The 26951-nt window shown below is 37.7% G+C and overlaps 2 protein-coding genes, 2 non-coding genes and 1 pseudogene across 5 annotated transcripts in view; 3 read left to right on the top strand and 2 right to left on the bottom strand.

Moving 5' to 3' along the window:
• LOC107942676 (callose synthase 12) overlaps positions 1-8241 on the top strand; it is a 28308-nt gene extending 20067 nt beyond the window's left edge. The window contains exons 4-11 of the transcript XR_005910518.1: positions 2987-3518; positions 4501-4630; positions 4741-4829; positions 5674-5912; positions 6508-6594; positions 6792-6891; positions 7022-7229; positions 7308-8241. This is a non-coding gene — a transcript (callose synthase 12). The remainder of the gene's footprint in view (positions 1-2986; positions 3519-4500; positions 4631-4740; positions 4830-5673; positions 5913-6507; positions 6595-6791; positions 6892-7021; positions 7230-7307) is intronic.
• A 916-nt stretch (positions 8242-9157) lies between these two features.
• On the top strand, positions 9158-12704 carry LOC107942677 (FRIGIDA-like protein 4a). The gene is made up of 3 exons (XM_016876382.2): positions 9158-10258; positions 11378-11553; positions 11933-12704. The coding sequence occupies exons 1-3, from the start codon at positions 9373-9375 to the stop codon at positions 12419-12421; spliced, it is 1551 nt and encodes a 516-aa protein (XP_016731871.1). The 5' UTR covers positions 9158-9372; the 3' UTR covers positions 12422-12704.
• A 788-nt stretch (positions 12705-13492) lies between these two features.
• Positions 13493-15297, top strand: LOC107942669 (uncharacterized). 2 transcript variants are annotated; one of them, XM_016876376.2, is made up of 2 exons: positions 13499-14154; positions 14243-15297. In XM_016876376.2, exon 2 carries the CDS (start codon positions 14289-14291, stop codon positions 15039-15041), a length of 753 nt encoding a protein of 250 aa, XP_016731865.2. In that variant the 5' UTR covers positions 13499-14154; positions 14243-14288; the 3' UTR covers positions 15042-15297. The 2 variants fall into 2 exon arrangements, with proteins under 2 accessions (XP_016731864.2, XP_016731865.2); XM_016876375.2 differs by having other exon boundaries at positions 13493-15297.
• A 1133-nt stretch (positions 15298-16430) lies between these two features.
• LOC107942672 (callose synthase 12-like) lies at positions 16431-26940 on the bottom strand (annotated as a pseudogene).
• On the bottom strand, positions 18596-18676 carry LOC121216629 (small nucleolar RNA J33). Its single transcript, XR_005912814.1, has one exon. It is a non-coding gene; the product is annotated as a small nucleolar RNA J33 (small nucleolar RNA).
• Positions 26941-26951: the final 11 nt, after the last annotated feature.

Consider the following 26951-nt stretch of genomic DNA (forward strand, 5'->3'; position numbering starts at 1 on the left):
AAAGTCAATTACTAGATTTAGATTATCATTGTAATGAAAGTGGGAGGGATATTTCTTATTTTATTTACTATTAATATATATTTTTTATTTAATTAGATTTTAATCAGCTGTGACATAGTGCTTTTTAATTGACTGACTATTTTTTTTAACTGACTATAACAGAAGGGGCGAAACCTAAAATGGAACAATTTCCATTTTAAATTACAAACTCTTACTATGCTTTATAGGAAGCAAACTCTAGAGTAGAAAAGGCATAATAAATTTTTTGGCCCTCCAACTTTACAGAAAAAGTTATTTTAGTTCTTTATTAAATTAATTTTTAAAAATTTTAAAATATTAAAAAGTAGTTTTTATATTTTTAAAAATAATTAAATATTGACATGTCATCTACGTATATCTCACGTCAATAAAGTTAAAAATTGTAAATTTTTTATTTATTTTTGGATAATTTGATAAAAAAATAAGATTAAAGGATAAAAGAGGGGAGGACTAAAATAAATTTTTTTGTAAGGTTAGAAGGTAAATGAGTCATTATGCAAAAGAAAAAAGGAAAAAGGGAGAAGAAAAGGGTTTTGTCAAACGGTAAAAACAACAACAGACCACCTGGGTCAAACAGTTCAACACTAATGTGTAATGAGAATCGTTACGTAAGCAAACGGAAATCGTGGGCCCTATCTGACGTTTTCATCAAACGATGTCGTATCATCATGGCCCGACTTCTTGTCACAGCGAGATTTGGACGGAGAAAAACCGCTGACGAGGTTAATTAAATTCATCAACAACCCAAAAAAAAGGAAAAAAGAAAACGTAAAAAATAAAATAAAAAAAGGCAAATGGCAAACAGTAGTAATATAATTATATTAATTAATTAAATCCAAAGCAGCTTTGGATTTGTTTTTATTAAAAATTTTATATAATCCAAAGGCGAAGTATATATATATTTCTCTCTGTCTCTCTGTCCCCTTTGTTCTTTTTCTCTAATTTTCTCCTCTCGTTTTCTTCGCCGGAAAATTGCGTCAGTTATCACCGGCGAATTACGATAAAAGGGAACTGTGTTTTAATCTACAGCGAGGTATCATCACTTTTCGCCTGAGAAATTATCTTGTTTGGAAACTTAAAACTATTTTTTTAAAAGAATTTCTTTTTTCAGTCTGGTTTTCACTTTCTTTGTTCTTGGAAATTTTCACCGCAGATCTGGTGGATGAGAGAGATTTAGGTTTTATTCTTGTGTTTTTAACGGATTTTGTCTTGAATTTGTGATGAATTTGAGGAGAAGGATAGGAGTTTAGGGTCCTTTTTTGTTTGGTTGGTTTTTGATGGAAGAGCGATTGAGATCTGGTGAGCATTCGGGGGTTGTGGTGAAGAATAGGAGCCAATCGGGTTGTTTGATTGTCAGGAAGAAAGGGGATGGTTCGGGTGGAGCCGGTTCCACAGGGGCCCGTAAGATTTTCGAGCCTAAAGCAGATAAGAAGAGGTCTAGGATGATTATGAGTGACTCGGGTTCTAGCGATGAGCTAGTAATGCCACCTCGGAGGAGGGTTGGGCCGGAAACAATTCAAGTTTGTAATGGTTTAGCTATTTATGAAGAGAGTGAAATTGGTAGGAAGAGGAATAGGGAGGAGAGGATAAGGCCAAGTGAGGAAGGTTTCATTGGTTGCAATGAGGAGGATTTGAGTGAGAGTAAGAGGAATAAGTTAGATGTGTTTGACTTTAATGAGTATGATGGACTTGATGAGGACGTGATTATGAGAAGGAACAGATTTGATTATGGTGGAGAAGAGGTTGGTGGGAGGAGACTGTTGGGATCAATGCCTGCAGTTGCTCGGATGAGAATTGAGAGAGAGTATGAGAGTGGTCCAAGCAGGCATGCTTTTCTTGAGAAAAAGAAGAAAAAATTGTACTTTGATCAAAGTGATGGGATAAGTCGGGATCATGATGATAGAAACAGGTTTAGGAAGGATAGGGATGGTGGTCGGATGCATTATCCCTTGTTGAGGGAGAGGTACATGGCTGATTCAGATGGACCCATCAGGGTTCAGGGCAAAAATGGTGTTTTGAAGGTAATGGTGAACAAGAAAAAGAAGGTTGGTGAGCCTTTGAAAAATTTTGATCACTTGGAAGTTGAGGAAGGCCGAAGTGGTTCAAGGATTGATGATATAGTTAGGAGGAACTTGCATGTTCTTCCATCATTGTACTCTGAGACAGAAGTTCTGGAGAAACCTGTTTCGTTTGGTAGGAAAGAGAAAAAGAAAGCAAATTTGCCAAGGACACCAACAACTAAGAAGAATAAGATCTCTGACTGTGATTCAGAAGACAGTGATACATCTCTGAAGCTACGACCAAAGGATACAGAAGCTTCTAACCCGACGAAGAGGGTAGGTAGCAAAGGGCAGAAAACTCAAGTTGAGCAACTTCAGCCTACCAGAATCAAAGAAGGAAAAGTTAGGCGTGGATGTGGCACAGAAAAACAGAAATTACGGGAACGAATAAGGGGGATGCTTCAGGAAGCAGGCTGGACCATAGATTATAGACCAAGGAGGAACAGGGACTACTTGGATGCAGTGTACATCAACCCTGCTGGAACTGCGTACTGGTCTATCATCAAGGCATATGATGCACTTCTAAAGCAGCTGGATGAGGAGGATGAGGGCAAACCCTATGGGGATGGTCCTGCATTTACCCCATTATCAGATGAAGTACTCAGCCAATTAACAAGGAAAACAGGAAAGAAGATGAAAAAGGAGATGAAAAAGAAGCGAAAAGATGAAAGTGGCAGTGAGAATGCTCAAGACACTGTTGCTAGGAAATCTTCAAGTACCAGGCATGAGGATGAGAGTATGGATAGCTTGAGTCATGAAGAGAAACTAAGTTCCTTCATGAAGGGTAAGTCATTCAAATATCCAGTGAATGACAACAATGGAAATGCAAAAGGTCAAAGTTCTTTCCATGTGCATGATAGCTATGAAAAACCATCCTCTATATCCAGTTCTCATATTCTTCATGGAAGAAAAAGTAGAAAACTTGGGAGATGTACCTTGTTGGTTCGTGGTTCTAATGTGGGTCTGAGTTCAGAGGGTGATGACTTTGTTCCATATTCTGGGAGAAGAACACTGCTTGCCTGGCTGATTGATTCTGGGGCTGTGCAGTTGAGCGAAAAGGTGCAGTATATGAATCGTAGGAGAACAAAAGTGATGCTAGAGGGCTGGATCACAAGGGATGGAATCCACTGTGGTTGTTGTAGTAAAATCCTCACAGTTTCAAAATTTGAGATTCATGCTGGAAGCAAATTACGCCAACCATTTCAGAATATATATTTGGATTCTGGTGTTTCTCTCATGCAGTGCCAAATAGATGCATGGAACAGACAAGTGGAGTCTGAGCAGATTGGTTTTCATTCTGTAGACGTAAATGGTGATGACCCCAATGATGATACTTGTGGCATTTGTGGAGATGGTGGGGATCTGATATGTTGTGACAGTTGTCCCTCAACATTTCATCAGAGCTGCCTCAATATAGAGGTACTTCTGCATGATTTTTGCACCAGCTATCTAGTGTTTTATATTTATAATGGTGTTGAGTCTCTTGTTTGCTTTTTTTTCTATAAGTGTTCCTTGTAGACTTCTGGATCAGTTATAGAGATTAATGCAGGTTTGTAGTTGAAGAGATTGCTCTTAGTGGTAGAGAATTTAGGGGATACTTGAAGTGTGACTACTCCAATTCATGGATCTTGGGTTCTTTAGTTTGCATAGATCATTTATTTATTTCTCTCCCCTGTCCCCCTTCCTGGCCCGATTCCAACTATCTTCTTGCTTCCTCTTGAGAAATAGCGATTGTGTTAATTTAATGGAGCTAATGACCAATTTGATCTACAAATGTTGTTTGGTAATACAATTTCTTTCTTTAAGTCGATAGTTATGTTCTTTTGAAGGTCTTAACTATTGAGCTTATCCCTAAATATGTTTAGAGCCAAACAGAATTTAAGGGAATTCTGAATAGTCCTTGGATTAGCTGTTGGACATGTAATTTACGCGGCATATATCTCTTTGCTTTCTATGACTTCTGGAAGACGTACCTTTTCCTGAATGTTTTCTCCTAGCTGACTGTTTTTAGTACCTGCTCCCTCAGTTGGTATGAGCAATGTTTTTTATTTTAATGTAAGAAATATTTTTCAGTCGCTTAATGATGCTCCCATATAAAATATTTCAACTATGACCAATAAATATATTAATTGCTTTCTGTCTTACATTTTGATGACCTGAAAACTATTGGCTTTTAATTGCCTTCCAAAAGATGAAGTGAAAAAAGTTTATCCTTCTTACAGTATCTGCTGTTTTAAAAAATGAAAAATTATTTTGAATTTGTTCTCCTGGTTGAAAGTTTGCTTTTTTTGACCTTTGGTGCTTGTTGACTTATACTGATTAGTAGTTCAACATAACTTGGCTCTTGCTCGTTAACGATGCTGTGTAGTTTCACTTAGCTTTTACATATGCTCTTTCACAGTTCCTACCAGCGGGTGATTGGCACTGTCCAAATTGTATATGCAAATTTTGTAGTAATGGCAGCGGCATTGCTCAAGAGGATGAGATACCTGATTGCGCCCTTCTCACTTGCAGCCTGTGCGAGAAAAGATGTACTGATTCTCTTCCTTTTAGTGTTCTCAATTCTTTGAAGTTTGAAGTTGCTGTGTAGTTTCCTTGATTTCTTTTTTCAATAATATTCTGATCCTTTCCACTTTTGCAGACCACAAATCATGCATCGAAATGAAAGATGAGATTCATGTTGATTCGAACAGTTTAGTCCTTCCTTTTTGTGGGCAGACATGTAGAGAGGTAATATGTTTTTCTTCTGTTGGAATGCTGAATATTTTGATTAGATGTAAACCAAGAAAATGGGGAAAGAACTATCCTAGAAGCAATCATACCCTCTATATGTCATCTTTAATTGATGTTAAACCTATCTTACATCACATTGCCTAGAATAGAGTAATATATGTTATAAAGTAACTCAGGTTTATTCATGACATGAAGGTATTGGCATTTGTTACTATAGTTATGGGTAACTAAAATTGCTATTTGACCTTTATCCTCTGTTATATATGAACAGGTCATCAAGGTTTGTATATGTGTTTTCTGTTAGATTGTATATCATGCCATTTGTCTTGGGATTTTGTTTCTCTATTATTCAATTTATGCATATCAAAGTTTCATTTTTTATCTCTTTAATTGGGAAGTCATAATTTTTCTTTAAAATTTTATAAGTGAGCAACACAAATTTTTGCTGTTGCTGTGGGTGAAACTGTTATCATGAAGTGTAGCAATAAAGTTCGTATTTGCTGCAGTGTTTGCTTTTTTATTTTTTTTATAAATGTTTAAGCAGAAAGGTTGGTTTGTAGGTGTGTGATATATCATTGTCTGGCAGTTTTAGTTGTATCTTATCTCATCATTTGATTCAGGAATTTGTTCTTTTAGGTTCTTTCCTAATTGAGTTGATGCATAATGAAACTATAGATTCTCACTTTCTTTATTTTCCCTGAATAAAAGTTGGTATATTTTTTGCTTTTTTCTAGCGCCATGATCTGGTTCCTGGCTTAACTGCTTTTATATCATACTATGAAGGCACTATGTTTAAAAATATGAAGTCACATATTAAGAAATATTTTTGTTGTTTCTACAGCTCTTTGCGCATTTACAGAAGTATCTAGGGGTCAAACATGAACTCGAAGCAGGATTTTCATGGTCTCTTATTCGAAGAACAGGTGCAGATTTGGATATAATTGCCAGAGGGCTTACGCAAAGGGTGGAATGCAATTCTAAACTAGCTGTTGCACTGACTGTGATGGATGAATGCTTTTTGCCCATTGTTGACAGGAGAAGTGGGATCAACATAGTCAATAATGTCCTTTACAATTGTGGGTAAGCATTTTGGTTGCTGAATTTTATTAGGATGTTGGTCATATTAGTTTCTCCATGATAGTGCTTGTCTAGCATATCACACTTTTTTTTTTTCTTGATGTTAATTATTAGTCTCATTCTAATTTGTGAAGTGGGTTTTTGTTTATTTTATCCTGTGGTAGTTGAATTTTCCTGCTATGTTTATTAGATTATGTTTGATATATTAGCATGAACAGTTACTTCCAGGTTTGGATGAGCACAATATCAGTATGCACATTATGATTTCTTATTGCATTTCTTTTCATTTATAGATTTACTTTCAGAGAACTGTCCAATAATGATTGTATGTAGTATTATAGGTATTATAACAGTTTTCCAAATAATCCGAGGGATAAATTTCATATTTATGTGCTGTCTGATATATTTTATTCAACAGCTTAAAATTAACATTCAACAGCTTATGTTATGATTTTGGCTAATGTTATTTATCCATTTGCTGTTTTCTGGTTGGCAGTCTATTGTGTACTTGTTATAGTTACTGTGGTCGTAATGTTCTTTTCTGAACATCAAATATCTAACTATTTTCAATTTGCTTTTGCTGCTTTTATCTTTCAAGATCGAATTTCAACCGGCTGAATTATAGTGGCTTCTACACTGCTATTCTGGAGAGAGGTGATGAAATAATTTCTGCAGCATCAATCAGGTAAATAACATTTTAGCATCTGTAGTGCTGCACTTTCCCCCCTTGGACCCATAAAAATGTCAAACAAACATAGTGAAGACCGGAATCACTTATCAAAACACACTCACCTGGCTTCTTGCTGGATGGGTGCATTACATGCATCTGGGCTATTAATCAAATGAATGCTTACCAATTTGGTATCTTATTGCTGTATGTAGGTTCCATGGAACTGAGCTAGCAGAGATGCCGTTCATTGGCACACGTCACATCTACAGGCATCAGGGAATGTTCCGACGGCTTTTCTGTGCTATTGAGTCGGTAAGCCGTGAGGATGGAGACGTTGAATTGTCTTTGTGTATATATATATAAATATATATCATGTTTGCCTTGTGCTTAACTTTGTTGTTCCCTGCATCATTGATTTTGTTTGTTCTTTTGTTTTCTGAAGGCTCTCTGTTCTCTCAAGGTTCACAAACTAGTCATCCCTGCAATTGCTGAACTTACACATACATGGACTGCTGTTTTCGGTTTCACCGCACTAGAAGAGTCAGTTAAGCAAGAAATGAGGTCCGTGAATATGTTGGTCTTTCCTGGTATAGATATGCTGCAGAAGGTTCTATTGAAGCTGGAAAACATGGAGGCCACTGCTGTGACAGGTAATGCAAATGTTCCAATTGTTTCACATTTATGTTTTATTTACTGTTCTTAACTTCCTCAATGATTTGCCCCTCTAGGTGCTAAGTGTACTGAAGCGACACCTGAGGTGGCTAACGGATCTAAACCTGGTTCATCATCTGGGAATGATACTCAAGAATGTGATGATGGTGGTTTGAATCATTCTAGTCGGATAAATGGTAAAACTGAAGGTGCTGATTCAGATTCCCGATGTCCAAATGTTTCTGCGAATGATACTTGTGGAACCAGTAGTTCCTCAGATGCATCCCCAGATAGTAAATACAATGCTAACCCTAGCTCAAGCCATGATGCACTTAAGCTGCAGAATAAGGTAGGACTTGATGATCCCGCCGAAGATAATCAGTCCGATGATGAGACTGATTCACAGTCTGGGAACAAGGAAACCGAATCTGCTTCGGACAGTGAAAATTTTGCTACCTCTATGGACTATAATGCGGTAGACAAGGGAAATAAAATGGTGGTATCAGATTCTGCTATCGAGAAAAATACTGAATCCCGTGAAGATGGTGATATAGATATGGATGCTGTAGATGCAGTCGACAATGTTGAAGAAACTCTATCAGGGGACAGGCTAGCTGAATCATCTGTCGGAGAATCTGATGAACGTAACAGTCAGAGTGATACGACGAGTATGGGTGTTAATCAAGTTGATAACGTAGCTGTTTCCGATGAACTTGAAGTTCGAGTCTCAGTTAAGGAAAACACACTTGCCGGTTCTGAGTCTGGGGAGACGTTAGCAATGTCGGCTTCCCCCGAGAAGGCTTTATTCTCTGGTACACGTACAAATTGTGATGCAATAGAGATGGAAACTAAATCAACGTTGGATCTTCGCAAAGATCTTTCTGGTTATTGTGAGGAGCATAATGTGTGTGATCAAGTGTCGAATTTACAGTGAAATGCTTACTCTTTGGGTTGTATTATGTAATTACCACAAGTTTTAGAAAAGAAAAAGATTTAATTTTTTTTCTCCCACTGAAAATTTTTTTAATTAGTATCTCATTTCAATTTTTTATTTCGAGTTTTGTTCAAATTACATAATTAGTTTGCTTTTTTTTTTTAATGCATATTAAAAAATTTATGGTATAAAAAATGGGTTGAAAGAGCAAGTTGTTTCTTGTCAATTTATAAGAATAAATTATGATTATTGCTATTACTTTCAAATCTAATATATATATATATATTTCTTTGGTTCAATTGGTTCAATTGGTTAACTTGTGAATCGGTTTTTTAAATATTTTTTAATTTTAAATAATTTATTAAATTGAATCAATTAAATAGATTGGATTGATCAAATTGGTTAGATTAGGTATTTATGATTTAGTCAATTTAATCAATGATTTAATCTTGAAATATGAAACCACAGCATTATCGATTCAACCAAAGTTTTACTTTGATTTGTTACAAATTTTAATTTTAATTATGTTTTCACTTTTATCATTATATATCTATAATTAACTTTAATTTCTTAAATGGGTGTTATAAATTAATCAGATATAACTCGGTTGGATAAATAATTAAAATATAATTTAATTGAGAAAATAAGTTATAAAGTGTTTCATTATTTATTAAATGTCATTTTTATATCGTATTCTTATTTGTAGTCTCAATATATATACACATAAAAAAATTATACATATTTTTTAAGTTTTTATTATTTTATGTTAACAAATGCATGTCTGAATAACGAATCAACTCAGCCCATGATTGGGTTATGACTCAATTGATGTCAGCATTTAACACCGATAGTGTCAGGTACCAAATTGAAAAACGAAATAAAAAGTTTAGGTACCAAAATGAATAAATTAAAAATACAGGGACTGTGAAAGTAAGGAGTCAAACTTGCTATTATCCCTATATGATATATGTAGACAAAGAATAGGAAAGAAATAATTCAGACAAAAGTATGCGCACCGACGGCGTAAGGTAGAGACAAGCATTACACGTGGCCTGCTCTGAAAGATCCACGCTAGCATCTGCTTAAGCTTTTTGACTTCCTTTGTCACTCCATTGCTAGGGCTTCTAATTTCTAATTTCTTCTGTCCTTTGGTTTCAGCGAACTGAGTCAGTCACCGGGACGATTTAACGAACGAAAGAAAGTTCACGATGGGGTCGATCCCCGATCCGGGTGAGTTAACCGAGTTAACTCATCCTAGTTTCGATGAGTTCCAGCATCAAACATCTCTTATGACGGGCTGCACTCTTATGTGGAAAGAACTCTCCGATCACATAAGTTCACTTGAGGCAAATCTGATTAGACAATCGGAGGCCTTGAAACGCAAAATCGAAGCACTAGACTCGGAGACCAAGACCTCACTCGACTCACTCAAGAAGCGAGAACTCAGCATCGACGACAGCGTCAAGATTGCAGTCAACCGAGTTGAGCTTCTAAAAAAAGATGCTTTGAAAACCTTAAACGACGACAATCCCGACGGAGAAGTTGACAACGGAGACGGCCTTTTGCAAATCCTGAAATCAACGTGTTTGAGAATGGAAGCTAAAGAGTTCTGGAACTTTGTCTCCGGCCGGAAGAAAGATATCGAATTATTAAGAGAGAAAATTCCAGAAGCTTTATCGGAATGCATCGATCCAGCGAAGTTCGTTATGGAGGCCATATCGGAGGTATTTCCGGTGGATGAAAGAGGGAATGAGAGAGGAAATGATTTAGGATGGGCTTGTGTTTTGGTTCTAGAAAGCTTGATTCCGGCGGTGGTTGATCCAGTGATCGGAAAATCGAGGATGCTGATTACGCCGAGTGTGAAAAAGAAGGCGAAAGAAATCGCGGAGACATGGAAAAGAAGCCTCGAAGAGAGAGGAGGGATTGACAATGTGAAGACTCCTGATGTTCATACTTTTTTTCAACACTTGATTACGTTTGGGATTGTTAACGAAGAGGAGTTGGAGCTTTATAGGAAGCTTGTTATTGGCTCTGCTTGGAGGAAACAAATGCCTAAGCTTGCAGTTTCGCTTGGCCTCGGTGATAAAATGCCTGGTATCGGGATTTTCTTCTCGTGATTGAATTACAGTATTTTCAAAACTTCTTATGAATTATGATTAAGTTTCTGTTAGTGAGAAAATGATTTAAGAGTTTCAAAAATGGCGCAGCTTATTAGAGGAGCTTGTGTTCTAGAAATTGGGTTTTTAACTTAAGCTCTGGGAATGGGGATATTAATCTTCACTGTGATAGTGTAGCAAAAGTGCAGAATTAACTTAATTGTTGTAAAGATAAGTTTTTAGGGCATTTCATGAGCAGTATTGCTTGCATTTAGGAGTCTTGGATACAATGAGTATGATATATATTTTCTTTTTATCCTTGGATGGCTAGCTGGAATCAAAACTCATTGGGCATGTTGGTTGAATTTTGGCTGGCCATGGGTGCTTCTTCAAAATGAAGAATCCAAGCCGTAGTTTAGAGACGTAATTAAGTGACTCGTAATGAAGGATGTTACTTGGCTACTACTAATCTAACATGTTGGCAAAGCATTTGTCTTTTCTTTTGTAAGATTACATAATTGGGAGATGATTCATGCATGTGTATAAGCTCGCACGTGATTTGACTGGTCCTTCTATATAAAAATGTGTGTGTGTATGAAGGTATTTATACACATGGTCTTCTCATTATGTTGGTTGATGTTTTTGGAAGATAGTTTCTCTTCAGAGGAAAGATAGTTTCTCTTCAGAGGACCATTTACTTTTATCATTTTGGGACCTCGGTGCTGTGTCTTGTGAAGAGTTTACTAGCTAGTTGTTGTGGTTCAAAAGAATTAAGAACAAAGAACTTCATGTTGAGATGGGTAAAGCTAGATATTCATGGGGTTGGATTACTAAGAAAAATCTGACTTCAAAGGTGTTAGCAGTGCAGCCTAATGGATGTAACATCCATGACTCAAATAAGATTGAATGTCTAATTTTTATATCGATCTACGTTTAGGATAATTAATTTGTATGTTATTTTAACACTGTTAAATCCTTAACATGGTCAAGATTTCATTGAAAACATAGCTTTTGTTGATCCTTTCTATGACTATTTACCATAGTTAATTGGAACCTGACTCATTAAATTACAATTACAAGATTTAGTTTGTAATGCCTTTTAAGTTCTTTTCTGCAGACATGATTGAAGAATTGATCAGTAAAGGACAACAGCTTGATGCAGTTCATTTCACTTATGAAGTCAGCCTCGTTGACAGGTTCCCCCCTGTGGCCCTGCTAAAAGCTTTCTTGAAGGATGCAAAGAAGGCAGCTTCATCTATTTTGGAAGATCCCAATAATGCCGGCCGGGCTGCGGTATGCCGTTCTTTAGTCGTACTGATAATGGGTTTTATTCTCTACTGTTAGGGATATTCAATTATCCTTTTCTTTGCGTAAGCAGAGTGTTCTGTTCTTTTGTTTGATTGCTGTCATATATTCTTTGTGGCGGTTAATGGTATTGAGGTTCACTTTTTATTGTGAGGATTAGGGATGTGGGATTTTCTCTAGATTTTATCTAAGAAATATTCATAAAAGCTCTTCGCATACCTTTTTATCTCCTAATTAATCCCAAAAACCATGAAATAGGTGGTATTGACTATGGACAAATAGGTGGGAGAGAGTGTATACCTTAAAGTATTCTTCATTTCCAGCAGTTATGTTTCTACTAATAAGTAGTAGTTCTTGATTTATACAGCAACTTGCTGCACGCAAAGAGCAATCAGCACTTCGGGCAGTCATGAAGTGCATCGAAGAGTACAAACTCGAGGCAGAGCTTCCCCCAGAGAACCTCAAGAAACGCCTTGAGCAGCTAGAGAAGACCAAGACTGAGAAGAGAAAGCCATCCGCAGTTCCTGCTAACAAGCGAACACGGGCCAGCAATGGCGGTCCAATGCCTCCAGCTAAAGCTGGCCGTTCAACGAATGCATATGTCTCATCTTTTGCAGCACCACCGTCAATTGTCAGGTCTCCCTCACACCCTCAGTACCCTGCTGCAGTCCCAGCATACCCATCCCCCCCACCTGCCATTTACGGAACCCAAACCCCACCCACCTGTCCGTATATGTACTCACCAGAAGCAGCCCCTCACCTAGCTGGTTCTTACCCTGGAGCTCCCATGAACTATCCTGCATATGGAGGGTATGGTAATGGTATAGCACCAGCATATCAGCAGGCTTACTACTGATAGACGATGACTACTCTGGAGATTGTAACTACTGAGATGACGACTACCAACCGAGCTAAGTTTCTTTCTAAATGGTTTTTTTGCTTGTAATGACTAACCATTTTAATGGTAGCAATGCCTGTGTGTTAATTATTATAATTGTTGTGTGCTTCTTGCATTTGACATGGTGAGAAGCTGTATTTCTAATGTTGAGTGGAACTTATATTAGTATTAGGTGATTGTGAAGTAATGAACCATGTCTTGGAACTCAAAAGACAAAACCATCTAGGGTTAGTTGTAGAAATATGTTCTGTTTATCTGAGACTTTACATCCTCTTTTTTTTGGTTGCTTTCAAAATTCCAACAGAACAGAATGCCATTTGGAAAGGCTTTTTGGCAGTTTGATATTAAAAAAAAAAAAGGTTCAATGATTTCCAGATGGTGTTTGATGAGAATTTTATTTAAATTTTGTTATTTTTTTCTCCAAAATATTGTTGTTTTGGGATTAGTTTACATTTTTTTTCATCAAATTGACTATTATTATTTAGTTAAAAATTGATCTCTCCATATAAATGAACGAAGTTTTTAATAGGAATGACCAATTTATTCTTTAAATTAATATACAAGGACTAATTTAAAGGAGATAAAATACAATTTAATTTCTAATATGTGCGACTCCATAATACTTTGGTGCGTTTTGAACTCACGTCCTCCTGTATTAATAACAATGTCGATGCTAATCGTTTTAACACTCAATCAGTAAATTGTTATAACTATTTAGTGCTTAATTTGTATTTTAAAGTTGATTTGATTAAAATTAATAATACTAATAATAAAATTTAATTAAATCAAAATTTACCTTCGGTTAATGAAATGTAACTTTTGTCAAATAATTGAAAAACCTAAAGGCTAGCTTAGGTTAAAAAATGCGGTTAATTCTTGTGCTTTGATAAAATTTGATATTTAGTTGATACACTTAAAAAGTTAAAATTTAAGTCTCATTTTTTTTTAATTTAAAATTCTTAGTTCAATAATTAACTTTGTTAAATTTTTTTGTTAAAATTCTTCAACTTAGGCATATGAATTAAGCTGTCCTCGTATAATAGCAAAATATAAATTTATCAAGTTGATAAATCTTGATAGAAACTACAAAAAAGATAAAGATTAGGCTACAATTTTGAAATTAAAAATGCAAGAGGATTGGATTTTAAAATTTCAAAGTACAAGGATTAAATCTCAAACTATATAGAAATACAGGGATTAATAGGATAATTTAACCGCTTGCTTTTGCGTCCAACTTATAAATAATAATCACGGCCCCATAAATTCAGTTCATTTCTCAGCCTTTTCTTGGCTTCATGGCTTCTCTTTTTCTCTCCAGTTTTGTGCACCCATAGACTCCCATCAGTTTTAAGAGCTTAAGAGATTGTTCCCTGATCTAAAACTACGCTTTATTCATTGGAAAAAAAGCACCTGCAACCTTAAAATTCATAACTTGGTGGTCTTAGAAGAAGCAAATCTTTGTAGGCCTACCAACCGTTCGATGATTTGCCACTGAAAGCTTCTTCAATCTTGCCAGTTTTGGTCCTTTTCTGTCAACAACACCATATCCTAAATGGCGTTACATTTTCTTAGAAAAACCATTGCATACCCATCGATTAGGAATTCCGGGTTCCTTACGAGGCTGCGTAGTTTCAGCTCAGTGTTCCCTCCAATTATCAATAAGGAAGATACCAAGCCGACCAACTACTCTAGTAAGATTCATCTTTCTCCTTTGTTCAATTATTTCTCTTTTAAATTGGGTTCTAATGATATTGAGCTCGTGGATGATGAAACCTGGAGAGTCTCGTCGGGTTTAGCTCATGCTTACAAAGGGTTTGATGGGGAAATGGAAACACTACCCTATATGGAAGCAGTTAATCACAGGGTAGATAATGGTTCTCCTATAAGTGAAGATGATCAAGACTTCGATGACATAGATAATATGAGAATCCGGGGTAATCTTTTTTATAAAATCGATCATGGTTCCAAAGAGTTTGAGGAGTATGCTTATGACTTCCATAGGAAGAAAGGTCCCAAGAACAATGATGATCACAGAGAAAGTAAAAATAAGGAGTCTTTGCATAAGAAAGATGATCCAAAAGAAAGCAAAAGGCTTGAGAAGTCAAATGTTAGACTACTTAAAGATGTTAAAAATGGAAGTGTTAGAAATATTCCTGACAAAGTGGAGGTTTGTTCGGCTGAGAAGAAGGTGAGAACTCCCACTTTTAATCAACTAACTGGTCCTTATCATGAACCATTTTGCCTTGACATTTACATATCGAAAGCATCGGTTCGCGCTTGCATCATTCATCGGGCCAGTAGCAAGGTTGTTGCCGTAGCTCATTCCATTTCTAAGGACATGAAAATTGATTTAGGTTCCACTAGAAATGCTTCTGCTTGCGCTGCTGTGGGTTTGATTTTGGCTCAGAGAGCATTGGATGATGATATACATGATGTTATTTACACACCAAGGAAAGGGGACAAGTTAGAGGGGAAGCTTCAGATAGTTCTTGAATCTATTATCGATAATGGAGTAAATGTGAAGGTTAAACTTAAACAAAGAAGACCCAAGAAAGCAGTGCAGGTATCTACCACTTAAGTGCATTTATCTGGCTGTCCTGATAATATATTGGCTATGTTTTCGGTTTGCATTCTAAAGTTCTCGAGTTTGCTAAATGAAATCACTGTCCTAATGATGCAATATTAATTCATAGCAAGTAGATGCTTGTTCTTTCTGTTTCATGGTAGAAAGGATCAGTAGTTCTACAGATTTTCTGCCCTAGTAAATGTACATATGCTCACTTTGTAAATGTTTGATTATTTGCGGGTTAATTGATGAAGCAGCTTCTTCTTTTTTTTGTTTCTTAAAGTATTTATGTCTGTATTCGACATATATTTAGATGTGGAAAAGAAGACTAATATAAGGCCTCTAGGAAGTGAATGCTAGAAACCAAGCATAACGAAATAGAATGTATTTATATTTAGTGTAGTGCACCAGAACCCTTAAAGGCAGACACTGAGTAGTGTAAGAAACTGATGATTGAAAGTTACCTACAATACTATGTGGAGCTTAGACATCTTTTTGGTGTACTTTCTCTGTAATAATTTTGAACATTTACAGGCCTTTGCTAAGTGCATCATTAAATAGAATCCTGGTTTGCATTGGCTGGAATCTAGGGATCCATGATAAAGCTGCCACTGGAGCCAACACAATAACTCCAAATAGTATTTCATAGAATCGAGCCAAGGAAACCAGAGTCCCAGAGTCTGGTATGCCGAAGAAGGGGTCGAAATACCTGAGCAATCTATATAAGTCCCCAACCAGTAGGAATAAAAGCCAATAGACTGGTGAAAATATCAACATTTTTCTAAAAAACGATAAAACTTGGTGCACCCCTTTTTCTAAAACAAAGAAGAAGTTTATATTTCCATTGACAAGAAATAAACTTAACTAATTTATATGTCAAAAAATGAGAAAACAAAGGTCAAATATTCATGAATTTAAAACATGCAATGCAATTTGGGAATTTTTTATGTTATATTCTAGAGATTTTTCTATTTTTAAGGATTTAAATGTAATGTTTTGAGATTTTTTAAAATCGTATTTTTTATTGAACTCGAGGTATTTTCAAATTCAAACTCGTATTATTGCTTCAATCAATAACTTGATGACATTTTAATTAATTTTTATTCATTATTTTTATTAAACAATAAATTTGTTAATTATTAAAATTTTATAAAAAAATTAATCCGAGTCTTTAAACATTTTTTTATTCATATTATTCCTGAAAATTGACAACATTTTCCAATTTGATTTTTAAATTTAGATTTTATTAAAATTTAATGATATATTACTATGAAATAATAGTTATGTAGTCACTTAAAATTTATTAAAATTTAACCCTTTAATTGAAATGATTATGATAATAATTAAAAGTAATGCCAATAAATATATTTATTAAAAATGAGGTACAATAGTAAGTTAAGCTTAGACATCCTTTTGATGTACTTTGTGTGTGATAATCTTGAACATTTGCAGGCCTCTGCTAAATGCATCATTAAATAGAATCCTTGTTTGCATTGATTGGAACCCAGGCATCCATGATAAAACTGTCACTGGACCCATCACTATGACTCCAAACATCATCTCATAGTATCGAGCCAAGGAAACCACAGAGTCCCACAGTCTGGTATGCCGAAGAAGGGGTCGAAATACCTGAGCTATGGATATAAGTCCCCAACCAGTAGGAACAAGAGCCAACAGGCTGGTGAAAATATCAACATTTTTGAAGGCTGTGGACCGCCTCAGAGCAATAATAGCAAGTATACCAAGTACCATCAAAAGGAATTCAGCCAGCCTAGCATATATATGCTTTTTTGCTCCGTACTTGTCCCGAACATACGACATCGTTAGATAGATTCCGAATGCTGCGAATATGAAGATCCAAGACCACAAGTAAACGAAAACACTCCTACTTTGGCCTGATATTCCCAGATGGTATACAATTCCATATTGGAAAAAGAAGAAACGTAGGTTCAAAATGATTTCCAGTAGCTTTCCCCATAGGCTGGTTATGACTAAATGGTGCTTCTCCTCGTACCACCAACTTTCCCAGCTTTCTGTAGCCTTTGCAAACATGCCACTGCGGTACCAAATCCAGTTCATGAAATCATCAAAGTCGTGTACGGTCTTTAGCCAATCGAAACCCGAAGGATTGAATAGGAAGGGAGCAAATATCCATGAGAGAACTAGGAGCCAACATGTGACTGACATGTCTAGGTAAAAAAATGTGAGCTTGGCTGATGGGGTGTATGTTGCATAAACCATAAGAATCAATCCAAACTCTATGGGCTTTATGAAATGGCTGCGTGCGTACAATCTGTAGTTCTCTGCGAAACTTGTGTGTTGTACGACGAAATTACGCCCGGTTTGTCGATACTTTGCACCTCCGTGAAGGATGGTCCGACCAAAGAAATGTGCACGCGTTCCCATTGAGAATGTGTAAAAAACAGTTGAAAGCTGGAGCTGCATAATCAAGAATTCCCAAATGGCTTCAAGGAAACCGTTCTCGACGTAGCTCTCGAGTATTGCTGGAAGTGTTGTAAAGAGACCAAACTGGATGATAAGGTCTTGATTGATAACAGCGCTTAGTGCCTTCTTGCTGTTGTTATCGTACCCTAGAATGCAATTTTCAACACCACTGAGAGCTAGATAAAGTTGACCCCACAGGAATCCATAGACAGAAAGGATGATCACTGTTGTATTGAAGAAATATCCAATTGTTGTGTGAAAGAATGATAACATCCTGAAAAAATTAACTCTTTGACCCAACCTGTAAACATCTCTGCTGAGGAATTGTTCACCACTCCCACAAGCTATCTTCGCTTCAAAGGTTGATATTTGATTCAATCCGAGGTCTCGTCCTTTGCCAACTTGAATGTATTCATGGTGTGTGACACTGCCCCCTCGCAAAATACAGTTGAAGCCGGCAAAAATGTCCTCACTGATATTAATCACTTTGGAGGCTTTACTAAGGCCGCCACGAGTCATGAACCAAAGCCTATCGAACACATCAGGATGGCCGTAATGCATTCGGATTTTCAGCGGATTTGCAAAGAGACGTTGAAATAAGGTAACAAAACTCGTTTCCTGTGCTGACATAAACCAAGCAACTGACGAAACAGAGCCACTGAAAATATGTTCTCTAACTCCCAAGATAGTTGGTCTATGGATTCCATGATGGTGCTTGAATTCTTCCAACAGGTTACGGATTTTTAGTGCTTCCTCAAAATAGTTGTCTTGGTTCATATCAATAGTTTGAACTGCATCACCACGAGTGAAGACAATGCCATGGTTTTGATTCTCTGGTTTCCCTTCTCCAATGTTCATTGGACCAGGCAACTTGATTCGATATATCTCCACCTCCCGTTGTAATTGATGCTCGTACTTAATGAGAACCGAATAATATTCCTTCTCATCTCTCCCTGTTGAAACTTGATCAACATAGGCCATCCGAAGGGCTTCATTGTGTTTCAAAAGATCAATGATTTCTTCAGCACGAGGGTCCCCTATGGCCTTATGTTCCCAATACTTCTGACATGAAACAACATATGTATACTTCATCAAAGCAATACCTTCTTCTTCTTTTGTTATGGTAATATCCGTCTCCGTTAAAGAATCGAGAAAAGCTAGCAGCAATAGAGCTCGATAATAGTACATCATGCCTCTGACCGTGCGTGCAAATGTCTGGCCTCTATAAGATGCCCAAAGCCTTAAATCTCTTAACTTGGTTGTCCATATTTCATCTGCTGTCACCATTCCCTCTCTACGCATTCTTTCGATGAAGTTCTTCCACTCATCATCATAAATGGTCTGCAAATAATACAGGATGGAAATCCCATCTCCGTTCTTAGTTTTGAGTGTTTCTTTGCTGTACAACACATCCTCATCGTTGAAAGGGGTAAGGACACTGAAAGCTATCATCTTCTTCACTTGAGGAGCTCGAGGCATTTTCATAAAGAGTGAGTTACTAAAGAAAGCAAGTCGACGCCTTGCCTCGTTATTAACAGGAATGGTATGCATCGAGTCCCTGCTGGTAAGAATTGTATGCAAGCGCTTAACCTGCATATAGAAGTCCTTGTTACTAGGATCCAGCGACTCAACTGTGTTCTTAAATAGCCACCTTGCCATGGCGGATCGGCTCTTGGGAGCCAGTTCATCTTCCCTCAACTGGTCCATTGTCTTTGCTTTGAAAAGGTAAGGAACAACAATTGCGTAAAGTGACTGCATAGCATCAGCAATCTCATTCACACTCTCGTTTGGTTCAAGCAACAGCTCAACAAGTTTTATCAACTTGGAATGGATTTGAAGCAGTGCAATCGTTCTAAATGTCTTAGTGAACTTCTCGGTCTCGATAGAATGATCAATTTCTCGAAACAAGGCTTTGAGAATGGAATGCTCCTCGGTATTGCTTTTGATTAGTTTATGAAGCATCAAATACTTGAAACAATCATATGTTTCAATCACAGCACAACGCCTATACTCATTGTTGCGCGGAAGCGTGTGAAAGAGTAAAATTATTGTACTGAAAAATCACACTAAGTTCAATTCCCAGGAAAGAGAGGTAGATCACGAAGATCACTTAAATACCAAGTCTTTCCTAGCCAGAATATTCCTCTATCGTAATTTAATAGCACAATAAATCACTACAATCACATTCACAAAATATGCAAAACAAATAATAAATACCACCAGAATTTTAACGAGGTTCAGCAAATTTTGCCTACGTCCTCGGGCACTACCAAATAAATTTCACTCCAAAAATTACAAGTGAAATTTACAAATAGAGAGAGAGAATAATGCCTTAAGTAGAGAATGGCAATTATGGGATGAAGAAAGTAAGCAATGGTTAGGCCTATTTATAGTTGAGGTTCAAGGATCAACTTGCAATGTCCCTATACAATTAGGGACCAAAATTGCAATTATCCCATGCCAACTTTTAACCCAACTTGCCAACCAATATTACTTTCTACTTTCGCTGCCCACCCCATTTGACTTTTCAAAAAATGGTGGGTTCCAATAATCTCCACCTTGAAGATTTGATTACGATAATCTTATCTTCACACAATTCTTTCTGCTTTTGACAACAATACTTGATAGTGCCTTCTTCAACTGTTAAACTTGCAGGATATTAATCAAGTTCAAACAATGTTCGAACTTGGTTGCTGTTACCACCTTGGTCATCATATCTGCGGGATTATCTGCAGTCTTGATCTTCTGAAGACAAATTTTCCCCTCTTCAATAATTTCCCGCACAAAATGGAATCGTACGTCGATATGTTTTGTACGTGCATGATAGACTTGATTCTTTGCTAAATGAATAGCACTTTGACTATCACAATACACGTTAATATGCTCTTGAACCAACCCCAAGGTTTTAGCCATACCTTGTAACCAAATAGCCTCCTTTACAGCCTCTGTTACAGCCATGTACTCGGCTTCTGTGGTTGACAATGCAACTGTAGACTGTAGTGTAGACTTCCAACTTATTGGTCCTCCAGCAAGTGTAAACACATAACCGGTGGTTGATCTTCGCTTGTCCAAATCACCGGCATAGTCAGAATCAACGTACCCAATAACACCTTTACCAAGTGTATTATCCTGCTTGAACAGTAATCTAACATCCACGGTCTTCTGAATATACCGTAGAATCCATTTCACAGCTTGCCAATGTCCTTTTCCAGGATTATGCATATACCTGCTCACTATACTAACTGCCTGTGAAATGTCGGGTCTTGTACACACCATTGCATACATCAAGCTACCCACTGCATTAGAATACGGAACTTGCAACATGTATTCTCATTCTGTATTCGTCGAAGGAGATAGTTGTGCAGAAAGCTTGAAATGAGAAGCCAACGGGGTACTTACAGGTTTTGTCTGCTTGTTCATGCCAAACTGCTGTAGTACCTTTTTCAAATACTGCTTCTGAGACAAGCTAACTCTATCATGAGCTCTATCTCTCCATATTTCCATGCCGAGAATCTTTTTAGCTTCTCCTAGATCTTTCATCTTAAACTCGAGATTGAGTTGAGTCTTCAATCTTTCAATCTCAACTTTACTCTTAGATGCTATTAGCATATCATCAACATATAAGAGCAAGTATATGAAAGTTCCTTCTTGTAGCTTCTGAAAATACACGCAATGATCAAATTTACTTCTTGTGTACCTTTGCCCTTTCATGAACTGATCAAATCGCTTGTACCACTGCCTCGGAGATTGCTTCAATCCATAAAGCGACTTTGTCAGTTTGCAAACCCAATTTTCTTTTCCAGCAACCTTGAATCCATCTGGCTGAGTCATATAGATTTCCTCTTCCAAATCACCGTGTAAAAACGCGGTCTTCACATCAAGCTGAACTAGTTCAAGATCATATTGCGCAACCAAGGCTAGCAAAATTCGAATAGACGAATGCTTCACAACTGGAGAAAACACTTCATTGTATTCTATTCCTTCTTTCTGACCGTAACCCTTTGCTACTAATCTAGCCTTGTAATGAATTTCATTTTTATCAGGAAATCCTTCCTTCTTTGCATATACCCATTTGCATCCAATTGCCTTCTTTCCCTTGGGTAGTGTCACCAACTCCCAGGTCTTATTTTTATGAAGAGACTGCATTTATTCATTCATTGCTTGCTTCCACTTTACACCATCAGGGTTACTTATTACTTCTGTGTAAGTAGAAGGAACATCATCATCTGTAATTGGAAGTGCATAGGCCACTATATCATCAAAGCGAGCAAGCTTACGAATCTCTCTTCTTGGCCTTCTATATGCAATTGAATCTTGTTGCTGTAGAGGTTCTTGGGTAGGAACCTCTTCATCATTTGTCCCTTTAATATTAGCTAGATCATCGTTAACCTTTTCAAGCTCCACCTGCTGCAAAGTACTACTGGTTTTGTCATCCTTTTGTGAATCCTTGTACTTCAACATGGTTGATTCATCAAAAGTCACATCTCTACTGAAAACAATCTTCCTTGTATCAGGACACCAGAGACGATATCCTTTTACTCCATCAGTTATACCCAAGAATAATGCTTTCTTTGCTCTTGGGTCTAACTTAGATTCTTTTACATGATAATATGCAGTGGAACCAAATACATGCAAAGAATCATAATCAGTAGCAGATTTACCAGTCCACATCTCCATAGGAGTTTTTCCATTTATTGCAGCTGATGGCAAACGGTTAATTAGATGGCACGCATATGTAACTGCCTCAGCCCAAAATTCTTTGCCCAATCCAGCATTGGACAACATACATCAAACTTTCTCCAGTATAGTTCGATTCATTCGTTCTGCCACCCCATTTTGCTGTGGTGTATCCCGAACAGTGAAGTGTCGCACAATGCCCTCATCTTGGCATACTTGTAGAAATGGATCGTTTTTGTACTCAGTACCATTATCTGATCGAAGTCGTTTGACCTTTCGACCAGTCTGAGTCTCCACCATCTTCTTCCATTTCAGAAATGCATCCAAAACTTCACTTTTTCTTTTCATTAGATACACCCATACTTTTCTTGAATAATCATCAACAAAAGTAACAAAATAGTGCATACCTCCCAAAGAAGCTACTTTGGTAGGTCCCCACACATCACTGTGAACGTAGTCCAGAATTCCTTTCGTATTGTGAATTGCTGGACCAAATTTTACCCTCTTCTGCTTGCCCAGAACACAATGTTCACAGAATTCTATTTTGCAAGAATTTGCACCTTTCAATAAGCCTTGCTTCACCAATGTCTGCAAAGCTTTTTCACCAGCATGTCCCAATCGCATATGCCATAATCTGGTAGCCTCTGAATCTACATCTTTTGTAGAAACTGTTGATGTTGATCCAATAACTGTACTTCCATTTAAAAAATACAAGTTATTTATTCTTGTGCCTTTCATCACCGTCAGTTGCCTAGCTACTACTTTTAGTAATCCATCTCTCAAAGTGATTGTGAGCCCTTTAGATTCTAGGGCACCTAATGAGATGAGATTTTTCTTCAGGCTAGGTACGTAGCGAACATCTGTCAAGACTTGGATTGAGCCGTCGTGATTCTTCAATTGGACTGTACCCACTCCCATTGTCTTACAAGCACTATCATTGCCCATAAGAACAATTCCACCTTCTAGCTCTTTAAGACTAGAAAACCAGTCCTTATTAGGACACATATGGTAAGTACATCCTGAATCCAAAATCCACTCATCCGTTTGACATGCCATTGCCATGCCAACCAAGCTAAAGTCTGACTCCTCATCATGCTCCACTACACATGCATTAGAAATAGCCTTGCCCTTTTGTAGCTTAGGACAATTCTTTTTCCAATGCCCTTTTTCACGGCAAAAGGCACATTCATCTTTGGCGGGTCTCCCTTTGGACTTTCCCCTTCTACCAGATTTGCTGCTGTGTGAACGACCTCTTACTGTTAAGACTTCTGCGGTTGTATCTCTGTGATCTCTTTTATCTTTCTTTCGAGTCTCAGATCTATACAACGCACTACAGACTGCATCAAATGTGATCGTGTCCTTCCTATGAAGCAATGTGGTGGTAAGATGATCATATTCATCAGGAAGGGAATTCAACAACAATAATGCCTTGTCTTCATCTTCAAATTTCTCATCCAAATTTAGCAAGTCTGCTAAAATTTTATTGAATGAGTTCACATGGTCATTCATCGACATACCGGGTGCATACGTGAATCGATAAAGTTTCTTTTTCATATAAAGCCTATTTTCAAGACTTTTCGTTAGAAACTTTTCTTCCAGTGTATCCCATAACTTCTTCGCTAATGTCTCCCTCATGACAGAGTACTTCTGCTCTTTGGCCAAACATAGGCGGATTGTACCACACGTCTGTCTATTGATCTTGGCCCACTCCTTGTCATCCATCTTGTCAGGTTTTTCTTCAAGGGCTATATCTAGCTCTTGCTGACATAAGACATCCAGGATCTCACATTGCCACATACCAAAATTATTGGTACCGTCAAATTTCTCTACTTCAAATTTTGCATTTTTCACAGTAGTCATTGCTGATGACGATGCTGCTGCCATTTTTCTCCTCAATCCCAACTACTGTATACGTGAACAGTACCATATACGTGAATAGTGCCGTATACGTGAATAGTACGTATACGTGAATAGTGCCATATACGTGAATAGTACCGTAAACGGTCGTATTCCCCAAGTACGAACCTGGCTCTGGTACCAATTGTTGCGCGGAAGCGTGTGAAAGAGTAAAATTATTGTACTGAAAAATACACTAAGTTCAATTCCCAGGAAAGAGAGGTAGATCACAAAGATCACTTAAATACCAAGTCTTTCCTAGCCAGAATATCCCTCTATCGTAATTTAATAGCACAATAAATCACTACAATCACATTCACAAAATATGCAAAACAAATAATAAAGAACACCAGAATTTTAACGAGGTTCAGCAAATTTTGCCTACGTCCTCGGGTACTACAAAATATATTTCACTCCAAAAATTACAAGTGAAATTTACAAATAGAGAGAGAGAATAATGCCTTAAGTAGAGAATGGCAATTATGGGATGAAGAAAGTAAGCAATGGTTAGGCCTATTTATAGTTGAGGTTCAAGGATCAACTTGCAATGTCCCTATACAATTAGGGACCAAAATTGCAATTATCCCATGCCAACTTTTAACCCAACTTGCCAACCAATATTACTTTCTACTTTCGGTGCCCACCCCATTTGACTTTTCAAACAATGGTGGGTTCCAATACTCATTCTTGCATATTTTATACCAGAGCCAGTTATCCGGCGCATCATGTAAGTCCGTAGCCAGATCAAGAGCACGTAGCAACTCATTCGCCAAAAGAAAACAAGGCCAACGAATGACCCTGATTTCCCATGAATTCAGAGGCAACTGTAGTAGCTCAACCTCTTGATCAGATATCATATCTTCTTCCCTAAATGTGGTAACTATTTCATTCCATATTAAAGCAAACTTGTTAGCCTTAACCTGGTTCGATTTGAGTTCGACCATTTTTAAAGGCAGCTGCAGCCCACATCTCACCTTCAGCTGATGAATGGTTTCACACAGTTTTTCCCTGAAAGATCCACCAGTGATTTTTATTTCCTCTTGTGGCAGCAAATTGAATTGAATGGCAGTGGCAAAGAACCGAAACCACCATCGCAGCTGCTCGATGTTTCGAATTTCACCCAACAGTTGCAGCAACCCCATGGCAGCCCCCACAAAGGGAGAATAGATTGAGTACCAAATCTGAGTATCAGCCAAGTAAATCAACACCACAGGCACCCACAACAATCCAATAATGAACATGTTGCTAACACTGAAGATGGCTTTGCAGTCCCCCTCACAGCCTGCAATTGTTGAATCCAACAATTGTTTTGTTGTGCTAATCATGGGCTTGATCTGGAAGAAGTAACTGAAGGTAAATTTTGTACCTAACACCACAACCCAGAATAGAACATACTTGATTCTATCAACTACCCCTTCCCTCAATCCTTGACCGATATAACAGTTACCATGGAACCACCATGATAGCAGGTTAAATAATTTCGCATTCAGCCAAATACATGGAAGGAAAAACAACACTAATTAAAACATATTTGGTAACCCATAAAGAAATGCAAACCTTAGAAAAAAAGTTACCCTTTGGTTAGCCTCATTAGACCAATGCTTGTCGTGGTACCTTTGCACCCAAATCCTTGTGTAACAAATCACAAAAGTGCCAGTCCATGCTGCAGCAACCAAAATCCTTAGCACCATCCTAAGGACCAGTCCCCACGTATGTCTCGAAACACGACTAAGCTCCATAGCTGGTTCAAGTAAAGCATGGAAAAGCCTCATTCCACTCCAAGTGATGAACAATGATAAAACTCGAACAGTGACATCCTTGTTATCCAAAGCCAGCCATGGAAACTTCTTCTCCTCCCAGGCCAAGATTACCATTATGTGAAGGAAGAGAAACAACATCACCCATAGCCTGTCGAAGCTTCTGTAGACGTTCCAAAACGTCCTGCGTTCAACAAACCCGATTTTCCTTTCACTTGTAAACTTACTGTAGAAATCAAGTGGCCAGTTGAGAGTATGAAAACAACTCTTGCTCCAAAAGTACTCGTTGAAATCATCATAGTTCCTCCACGTATCATGGGGAGCGGTTCCATTTTTGCTTTTCGCTACCTCGGCCTTGATCGTATCATATATTGGCTTTACAACGCGATTTAGAAACGCGTTTTCCCCTGATAGCGATGGTATCCATGGCCGTCCCGTGTCTTCATCAATGTAATCTTTTAGGATTTTGTTCAATTACATGGCCATGTGATGAAAAATGTAGCAGATGCATTCAGGCATGAACCTCAAATTCGCGGATTCTCCCCATATCAATAAATACAGTCCAACGTAAAGCAACTCTCTACGAGTATCAGAATCTAAACTGTCAACGTTGGATGCCTTCCCCAGGTAAGAACACCAGTTACTGTAGTTTTCGAGTAGCTTTCAGCGGAATTCGCGGACGACTATGACTTGGAAGGTTCCATTGTTGTCGGCCGGTGGCAGAGAGAGGCGCATATGGGCATTAGCCAAGTGGAGAACAAGGTGTTCCCTTTGGTTCTTTATGTTATCGTGTTGGAAACCAAAGAATAGTCCCAACCAATCGAGGAGGTCCATGGAAGGAACCCACGGGGAGAATGGTGGCTTTCGTAGGTCACCTACGTTGCGCAAGGACGATAGGACGACGTGTACTTGAGGGTACCGGAGGCCGGGATGATCTATGTGGAGATTATGCATGGGGATAATATTGTACGGTTCATCTTCTGGCGGTGGTGAGAACTGTGAGCGAGGCCGGTTACGTGGCAGAGACATGGCTTAGGCAACAAAACTGGAGTCTCCGGTTGTCTTAAAAGGTGTTGAAACTGGAATTTTCAGCGTAATTTCTTTTTTCGTATTATATCCGAGTGACATAATAATTATTATCAATAAA

The sequence above is a fragment of the Gossypium hirsutum genome, chromosome A02 (genome assembly GCF_007990345.1).
Source record: "Gossypium hirsutum isolate 1008001.06 chromosome A02, Gossypium_hirsutum_v2.1, whole genome shotgun sequence".
Taxonomy (NCBI): Eukaryota; Viridiplantae; Streptophyta; class Magnoliopsida; order Malvales; family Malvaceae; genus Gossypium; species Gossypium hirsutum.

Bases quoted from the DNA above. Each gene is read 5' to 3' on its own strand.
- LOC107942677 (XM_016876382.2), top strand. From the start codon at position 9,373: ATGGGGTCGATCCCCGATCCGGGTGAGTTAACCGAGTTAACTCATCCT. The intron at 10,259-11,377 runs GTATCGGGATTT...TCTTTTCTGCAG, and splicing joins CCTCGGTGATAAAATGCCTG to ACATGATTGAAGAATTGATC. The intron at 11,554-11,932 runs GTATGCCGTTCT...TGATTTATACAG, and splicing joins ATAATGCCGGCCGGGCTGCG to CAACTTGCTGCACGCAAAGA.
- LOC107942669 (XM_016876375.2), top strand. From the start codon at position 14,016: ATGGCGTTACATTTTCTTAGAAAAACCATTGCATACCCATCGATTAGG.